This window comes from Malaclemys terrapin, chromosome 12 (assembly GCF_027887155.1).
Source record: "Malaclemys terrapin pileata isolate rMalTer1 chromosome 12, rMalTer1.hap1, whole genome shotgun sequence".
In the NCBI taxonomy this organism is placed as follows: Eukaryota; Metazoa; Chordata; order Testudines; family Emydidae; genus Malaclemys; species Malaclemys terrapin.
The window spans coordinates 45,629,989-45,639,729 of NC_071516.1; the positions used below are offsets into that span (position 1 = coordinate 45,629,989).

The following is a 9,741-nucleotide window of genomic DNA, read 5'->3' on the forward strand; positions in this document are numbered from 1 at the left end:
AGGAGGATGGACTAGGTGACATCTCAAGATGCTTTCCAGCCCTTCATTTCTATGGTTTATGATTCTATCTCCTTGTGACACACATCTCTGAATTGTTTACTGATTCCTTAGTGGTGAATTTGTATGTGAAGTTTTAGTTAAGCAGTACAATATTAGTAGGTTGATTGTTATTCTATGTCTTTTTTTAGGGTGTTTTAACAGGTTTACAAATCCTAGACATGTAAATATCAGATACAATACTTGCCTATTTCTTCTTCATGTCAGCTAGAAATTACATTATTTCAGTCATATCAAACTGTAAGCTCATGTGTTATAGGGTTGCTTTTATCGTTTGTAACCTAAAAAGCACTCTGATGACAAATTAATGAAGAAAGAGAGATAGATGGATGAAGGAAAGGGAAAACCTTCTCTACCTCCTTCTGGGGTCTCACTGACCTCTGGGCTTTAACCAACAACAATCCTGGAGGTTGGCTTTTATGCAGTGAATGACTGGGGATATACAAATGATCATAAATCCTCTGAAATTCTTGCCATTTTATCTGGCTAGGGCTGAGTAAACCCAGGGTGTTCTACATGCATCTAAACTGTCTGCTCAGGGTGTGTCTCACAGAAAGAAATCTGTTACACATCATTCATCACAATATACATACCTTCTGTGAATCTGATGAGAAGCTTTGTGCTTCCTCAAAAACAAGTATAACAAAAGCTGGACTCTCTGATGTGACCTCTTCATGCCGTCTTTCACAGAGTACGATACAGGATCTAGAGTCTATCACCATCATCTTCATGGACCTCAGTAAAGAGATCTGAGAGTTCTACACAGGACCCCCAGTTCCATTCTCCTACTTGGCACTGCTGGCTTTTAACTGATCCCAAAAGTGACTGCCTCCTCTTATTCATTACATGAGAGAGCCACAACTCCCTGGAAACTTCTGCTAATGGGAATTTTCAACTGCCTCAAAGACAGAGTTAATACTGCATTTATTTTTAGAACTTACAAACAAGTGTAACAAGTGAACTCCTAACCTAAGTGAGAAAGTTGTGGAGATAGGACAACTTCTAGCTTCAAAGAAGGTGTTTCTCTTTACCAGTTGTAAGGAACATGGGAATTGCCACTTTAGAGGAGGTCAGTCATCCACCTTACCCGCTCTTCTATCTCTAAACTGGCTAGTACCAACTGCTTTAGAAGAAGGTTCATAGTTTCACAGCAGAGACATTGAATCATCTTTTCTGACCTCCTGTACATAGCAGGACATTACTTTTAACCCAGTTAACTCTGTATTTAGTCCAATAATGTGTGATTGGTTAAAGCAACTTTCAGAAAAGCATCTGGATTTGATCTTAAGATATCAAGAGATGGAGAATTCACCACTTCCCCTGGTATCTTGTTCCAGTGGTTAATCATCTTCTCTGGAAGGGTGACTCCCTGGCTGGCGTGCCTCCTCATGTTTGGGCATGGCCTAGCAGGGTCTTCTTCTTCAGCACCCCGTGCCAACTGTCACTTTGGCCACTCTTCTGTGGTCTAGTTCTCGTGACTTGACCCTCCAGCTAAATCACATATAATCTCACCCCTTCTGAGATAAACTCAGTTCAGCTCAACAGTAGTTCAGCAGCTGCACACCAGATCTTCAGCCTGACTTCAGATTTCATTGGCCTTCCAGCTCATCTCTGCGGGTCTTCGTGCCACCATCCTCGGCAGACTGGTAGGGGAACCCCGGCCTGCCCTCTACTCTGGGTTCCAGCCCAGGGACCCTGTCGTAAGCAGCTCAGCTCTGTCTATTCACTCCCATTGCCTCCCCCTGGGCTACTTTCTAACTCAGCCTGTCCCTAGGCCTTTCTCAAAGCCCCTTCTTGGGCCCACTCCTCCACAGTCCCAGAAGGAAAGAAGATTTGTTATGGTGAACAAAGCTAATGTAGAGGTCCTACACCAGGGTTATCTGCCCCTAAGAGGCTCTTTGTATTTATCAGTCTCAGGACATCCTCTGGCCCCAGACTAGCCTTCCTCCATGCAATCTATAGTTTTTTTCTGACCTCAGCCAGCCCTTCCTTCAAGTTGCTAGCACAGGAGAACCATCCCTTCTCCTGATCATCCCCTACTGTATTGGGCTTTTCCTCTATTAATTCCTCACTCAAGGTTTGACCTCTCTCGTAGGTGTAATAGGGTAGGGCTGACTGAGCTCCCAGGTCCTCATTAACCTCTTTCCGGCCAGTGTGGATTCAGTGTCCCCCTTCAAGCCCTCAAGGTTAAACACTTGTGCCCAATTTTTCTAATTTACATTTGTCTGCCTTCTGTTTCCAGCCACTGGTTCTTGTCCTGCTAAATTAAGAGTGCCCTTTAGTACCAGGTCCTTTCTCCGCATGAAGGAAGATCTACGCTGTAATCAAGTCATTTCTCAGTCATCTTTTTGATAAGACTGAGAGGTAGAACCCCAGGACCCCATAGAAAGTCTCCAAGTATCCAAATCAGTTAGCTGTTGGCTTAATATGGGATGATACTGCTGGTAAATCTGAAGCAATAAATAATTTATCACTAAAAGCAGTGATGTCCTGGGGGTAAAAACCTGATTTTCTTGTTTACCCAAATTTCCCTTTGATCATTACTGGTAAGGGACTAACTACTATAGCTTGATATGCAATGTTCACCCAAAGTCTTTCTCACATAATGGGCTAGGCGGAGAAGCTGAAGACCTCTAGTTTGGATTCTCATTTCTTCTCTTGAGTGGTCTTGATAATAACTTGCACATCATCCCATTAGCGGGATAAATATGTTAAAATATAATGATTGGAGTTGGCCAAAAATTACCCTATGGAACAATTTTCCATTGAAAGATGCTGCTTTGACAGAATGAGAAGATTTCATGAGAATGTGTTGATTAAATTGAAACTTTCAGTGGCGACCAGGCAGGCTCCTGGTTGACTTCAACTTGACAGTATCAATTCTGACAGAATCAATTCCGATGCACTTAGAGGAGAGGAAAGTGATCAGGAACAGTCAGCATGGATTCCCCAAGAGCTAGTCATGCCTGACTAATCCAATTGCCTTCCATGATGAGCTAACTGGCTCTATGGATGAGGGGAAAGCAGTGAACTTGTTATTCCTTAATTTTAGCAAAGCTTTCGATACGGTCTCCCACAGTATTCTTGACAGCAAGTTAAAGAAGTATGGGCTGGATGAATGGACTATAAGGTGGATAGAAAGCTGGCTAGATTGTCAGGCTTAATGGGTAGTGATCAATGGCTCCATGTCTAGTTTGCAGCCGGTATCAAGCGGAGTGCCCCAAGGGTTGGTCCTGGGGCCGGTTTTGTTGGATATATTCATTAATGATCTGGAGGATGGCATGGATTGCACCCTCAGCAAGTTTGCAGATGACACTAAACCGGGAGGAGTGGGAGATACACTGGAGGGTAAGGATAGGATACAGAGGAACCTAGAAAAATTAGAGGATTGGGACAAAAGAAATCTGATGAGGTTCAACAAACACAAGTGCAGAGTCCTGCCCTTAGAACGGAAGAATCCCATGCACTGCTACAGACTAGGGATCGAGTGGCTAGGCAGCAGTTCTGCAAAAAAGGACCTAGGGGTTACAGTGGATGAGAAGCTGGATATGAGTCAACAGTATGTCCTTGTTGCCAAGAAGGCTAACGACATTTTGGGCTGTATAAGTAGGGGCATTGCCAGTAGATCGAGGGACGTGATCATTCCCCTCTATTCAGCATTGGTGAGGCCTCATCTGGAGTACTCTGTCCAGTTTTAGGCCCCACACTACAAGAAGGATGTGGAAAAATTGGAAAGAGTCCAGCAGAGGGCAACAAAAATGATTAGGGGGCTGGAGCACATGACTTATGAGGAGAGGCTGAGGGAACTGGGATTGTTTAGTTTGCAGAAGAGAAGAATGAGGGGGGATTTGATAGCTGCTTTCAACTACCTGAAAGGGGGTTCCAAAGAGGATGAATGTAGACTGTTCTCAGTGGTACCAGATGACAGGACAAGGAGTAATGGTCTGAAGTTGCAGTGGGGGAGGTTTAGGTTGGATATTAGGTAAAACTTTTTCACTAGGAGAGTGGTGAAGCACTGGAATGGGTTACCAAGGGAGATGGTGGAATCTCCTTCCTTAGAGGTTTTTAAGGTCAGGTTTGACGAAGCCCTGGCTTGGATGATTTAGTTGGGGATTGGTCTTGCTTTGAGCAGGGGGTTGGACTAGATACCTTCTGAGGTCCCTTCCAACCCTGATATTCTATGATTCTATGGTTCTGTGGTTCTGTGAGTTGGCTGATTCCTCAGCTGCCTGGCTGTCCAGATGCCCATGCTGCCTGCCCATCTCCAAGGCTCCCAGCTGCCCAGCAGGAAATGTTAGTTTTGATGAAATCACATTTTTCAAGGGAAGAATCTCTCATGTGAAAAATCCAAGCAGCCCTGGAAAGAAGTTAAGGGGAAAAGTAAAGGCAGATTTCCTCTTGCAACCTTAACTCTGCCCCTCTGGGAATGCCAGTCTTCAGTCTCCACCCTTGATCAAACAAACCCTTCTCAGGTCTATATCAATATCCATAAATTATGTAGCTAGGATAGGAAAGGGTAGTTTGGAGCGCCCCTGGTGGCTTGGGATATCTCTGCAGTGCCCGACTTCCATTTGGCTTATGGGTCCCTTGTTGGGGTCTGGCTTATTAACATACATTTCAAAATAAACACAAAAGAATCATCCAGACCAGTCCCAAGCCGGACACAGCCCCTCCTCAGTGAGGTCTCCCTGTCTGTTTATCTTCAAGTTTCCAAGTTGGGAGCAGCTTTTCATCCCTTCCCAGGATCTGCTTCTGCTCTCCCCTTGGACAAAAGTCTGTCTCCTGTAGGAGCCCACTGAGCCCTGTAGCCTCTGCCACAGCTTCCTCCCCTATTTCCTGTTTCCCTCTGGCTCTTTAGAAAGAGCAGCTGTCCTCTATCAGGTCCCACTGAGAGGCTGGTGATAAGGTACAGATGGGTTGGGCCTATTCTCTCTTCAACGCCCAACTCACCTGCTGAGTGGTTGAGTGAAGAAAAGAAGGTTGAGTTGAGTATTATTATATTGGTTGTCAGACAAGGAAACCTTGTTCTCAGGAATATTCTCCCAGAAACATATGTTGTGATGTCATTTCTATACATTCTCAGTTTACCTGATTTGTGTTTGAAGGCCTGATTATTTACAGCTGGGAGGACTAACAATTCTTTAAGTTAATATCTCTTAGTGGGTATTTCTTACCCCAGAATCACTCTTCCATGTTGATTCCCCAACAGAAAACATCTGCTATAACAATCATCACTTATTAGTTTCCCAAGGCTATATATGCTTATGTTAGCATCTATATATATGGCACCCAAGATTTATTAAATACAGCATAATGAATAAATTCCTCAATAGGGTTACTTATCAGGCAAGGACAAGTGTTACGAACAGGTGCTAACTAAGGTAACTTTTTAAAAAGTTATCAATATAAAGCTGATTGGGAAAAACAAAATATTTCACGAATCTACAGAACAATTTCAAAAACATTTTCATTTCAAAGGTTTTGAAACTTTTTTTTACAAAAGATTTTTTTTTTACTACTTCTGTCCCCATTTTCTCTATTTTTACATTCTTCTCTTTTTCTAAGCAAAAATGAAGGCGGGGAGGAGAAAAAGTGGAAGAAAAGCAAAACCCAAAGAGTAAATTAATTCAATTTTCAACTTTTTATTTTTATCCTCACAAAACTCTGGAAAATGTCTGATAAAATTTTCACTTTATTTCACTTTATTTATTTCAATAAAAAGCAACTTTTTTCATCATAACAAAGATTGCGCATCTCTGTTTACAAACACACTTTTACATCAGAATTGAGAGGAATGACAGCCAAAGAGAATTGAAGTTTAACATGTGAAGATAGAAATAGTAAAACATTGTATATAGGAATTAACTCCAATTATCTTTGCAAATAAACCTTCCGTTCACTAAGAAAGTTAATGATCCAAAATTGGTATGCTGGATATTAAGACTTATTTGAGGAGAAAATAATGGGGGAATGGACTATTGTACCCATCACTCCCTTTCTGGGCCCTAAATGAAAGAAAGAATGTTGTGAGGAAAGTACAGAAAGAACAAAAAGAACAGATGGAGGATTCCGGATTGAGCTTCACCATCATGGCTGCCACTCCTACTGTCTCCTGGGACCCCAGGCCTTCGTCATCCTGACCCTGGGCAACAGAGAAGAGCCCAGAGGACATTGCCACCCCTACCGGCTCCAGCTGAATCCCAACTACCACCTGGGATCACAGTTATTTCCATCTTTGATACCATTGAAGGGACTAACAAACTAGGAGGCTTTTGCTTCTAAGACGGGACAGTAACAGCAACAGCAACAATGAGAGCTCCTGCCCAACTTCTTCTCTTTTCCTCAAAAGGATTGTTATTACCATCCCTGAACTTGTCTTCACTACCAGGGTAATTTGACTTAAGTTACTCTACTCCAGCTACATGAATAACATAGGTCGACTTACCCTGGTTTCTTAACTGCGCTGCATCCACAGGAAATGCTCTCTGGCTGACTTCCCTTACTCTTCTCAGAGAGGTGGAGGACTGGGGTAGGTCTGCACTAGATCCACTAAATCAATCCCTGTGTCGATCTCCCCATAGTGAAAACAAGCCTTCTGATACCTCTAAGAGACTGCCAAATAACTGGGGGGGGGGGAGGGGTTCCTTTTAAAAACTGCCTCCAGCTAAAGGGAAAGGAACAAGGGGTGTGACTAAAATGAAAGCCTGACTTAATACTTTACATTTCAAATACTGTGAGTGGTTTCCTTTCCTGTCTGGATTGTTAATAAAAGGTTAACCGGATTTTTAGTGGTGTGTTTGCCATGGTGAGAAGCAGGCTGTGGTCTCTGGACACCAAGATCCAGAACTTGTTTAACACTGTTTAGTGTTGGACAGTGACTGGGTTATGTTAACACCTTCAGCCCATTTTTTCCCATCTAAATGAATAAATTAGGCACTTATCCAAGGGGCAAGGCCCCTAACATGTCATTACTAATACAATACAGTCCCAGCACCATCCAAATAATCCTTTCAGTAGGAAAACAGCCATGCAGAAAGCTACAGAGGCTCCTTCCCATGTCTTGGTCATTGTGGAAAGCATACCTTCAGTTTGCTCAGGAAATAGATACATCAAAGAGCTGACACATTGGCTTCCCAACCACAAGACAAAATATTGACACCCCATGTAACAATCATTTCCCTCCCTTACCCCAAAAGAATAAAAGAACGAAACCAAATTGACCAACTGATCAATAAAACAATACAAAAGGCAGATAAGGAAGGTGTTAGAACGTGGCCCTTATCCAGCTGTCCAGTCACCTGTCTCTTGCAAGAGGGCCCAATCAATGGGAGCCACGTACTTCCAAGGCAACTTCATCTGGGTAGAGTCTCATCAGTGTTTCTAGCTCTGGGGCTCTAGGGAACACTCTGATCCCGTTCCATTGACTGTGGGAGGCCATTGTCCAGCTCCCTTAGAGTTCAAAACCAGTATCTGAGTTCTCCCAAGCCCCCAGTCACTCACACACTCCACCAGAGCTTCCCCTAGCCTGTGGTCCCTTTTGGCTTCTAGCTAAACCTCTTTAAGAAGAACAGGGCAGGAAGGCAAGGAACATGGGTGTAGCAAAGGGAAACTTTATGCCGTAAGCCCTTGACTGACACAGATCTGTAAAACAAGACAGTTCTGAGACAACCCCTCCCCTGGACTGATCGCACTGATTCTGTGAGTCCGGGTTCATCTGTGTTTCAAACTTGGCAGAGTCCCACAGCCATCTTGCTTCTGAAAGTCTTTATTACACGTGGCCATGGATGGCCCCATGCGACCCCAACAGGGGCATTGCACTGTTAAGTAGGCCCCAGTCTCTTGGCCATGGGTTCAAACTGTGAAGTTCCATCTCCAACTTCCATGCCTGTGGGCTCCCTGTATAGAAAAATCATTTTATCTTGGGGCTGGCAAGTAGCGGAGACACAATAAAGATGGATGGCCCCAGACTCTAGTCTTGATGGGCTCTCAATGACGATCCTTCAATGAGGTGTCAAAGACCTCTCCCAGGCAGGGCAGCTGACTGGAATGCAGCACAATTGGCTGCCATTGAGCCAGGTCAGACTTGTCCTGTTACCGTGACAATATTTCCACTTATACTACAACAAAGTTCACAACATGACACCATCACACCACACTCTGTCACACAAGCAAACAATTCACCAAAAGTCATGGTATCCAAAGCAGCATTTATACCCCCAAAAGGAAAAGGGTCAGAGACCTCATCGAGTCCATTGGGAATTTGATTATGGCTATTCATTTTAGGTGGAAGGTGCTGAGATGGTGTGATGGTGGGTGGCAATACAGGATAGATAGATAGATTCTGATCTCATTTATACAGTTGAAAATAGATAGTAAGTCCATTGACTTGACTCTGCATTTTTACCAGTGTAAATGCCCCTTTCTGCTTAAGCAGATTTCAAAACATGTTTTCAAGGAGACAATAATGTTTTCATTTTATTATATTTAAAAAGAAACACAGAAAGAAATCACGATCAAAGACGAAAGATGGACAGTTCATTTTTGGTGAATAACCTCCCCGCCATGAGTTTCCTCATTCCAGATTTGATCTCCTTGTTCCTCATGCTGTAGATGATGGGATTCATCATTGGTGGCACCACAGAATAGAGAACAGCCACCACGAGATCCAGCACTGATGTTGAGCTGGAGGTGGGTTTCAGGTAGGCAAAGACTATAGTGAAAAAGAACAAGGAGACCACAATGAGGTGAGGGAGGCAGGTGGATAGAGCTTTATGCCGGCCCTGCTGAGAGGGGATTCTCAGCACTGTGGTGAAGATCTGAACATACGACACAACTATAAAAACAAAGCAGCTGAAGGCTAAGCAAACACTAAAGACAATAACCCCAGTTTCACGGAGGTATGAGTCAGAGCAGGCGAGCTTGAGGAGCTGGGGGATTTCACAGAAAAACTGATCCACCATGTTGCCTCCACAGAAGGATAGTGCAAATGTGTTCTCAGTGTGCACTGCAGTGTAGACAAAAACACTTATCCAAGCACTGGCTGCCATTTGGACACAAGCTCTCCTGTTCATCACTCTCTCATAGTGCAGTGGTTGGCAGATGGCGACGTATCGGTCGTATGCCATGACGGTGAGTATGGAGTACTCGGTTACAGCAAAGAATATAAAGAAAAAGACTTGTGTGACACATCCAGAATAAGAAATTGACCTGGTGTTCATGAGGGAGTTGGCCATGGATTTGGGGACTGGTACAGAAATGGAGCCGATGTCTAGAATGGACAAATTCATCAGGAAGAAGTACATTGGGGTGTGAAGGTGGTGGTCAAAGGTAACAACTATTATGATGAGAAGATTCCCCATCAAGGCTGCCAGGTAAATCACCAGAAACACCACAAAGTGCAAAATCTGCAGCTCCCGAACGTCAGAGAATCCCAGGAGAAGGAACTCGGTCATGGTGGTTCGGTTGGACATTTCCCTCTCCATACATTGTGTCCTGCCTGTGGATGGAAGGACAAGGGCAATGGGCAAGATTAGACTGACAGAGAAAATGATCTAATTATCTCTCCCTAATATCTCATGATGGGAATGTCAAAGGTGCACAGTTCTTGTCACTTCCACAGACTCGAAGTTGAGAGTGCTCCTTACCCCTGAGAGTCAGAGCACTAGTGAGATGCATTGTCACATC

The 9,741-nt window shown here is 43.8% G+C and overlaps 1 protein-coding gene across 1 annotated transcript; it reads right to left on the reverse strand.

Moving 5' to 3' along the window:
* Positions 1-8,570: 8,570 nt before the first annotated feature.
* Positions 8,571-9,527, reverse strand: LOC128846741 (olfactory receptor 14A16-like). The gene has a single exon (XM_054045991.1). The coding sequence runs from the start codon at positions 9,525-9,527 to the stop codon at positions 8,571-8,573; it is 957 nt and encodes a 318-aa protein (XP_053901966.1).
* Positions 9,528-9,741: the final 214 nt, after the last annotated feature.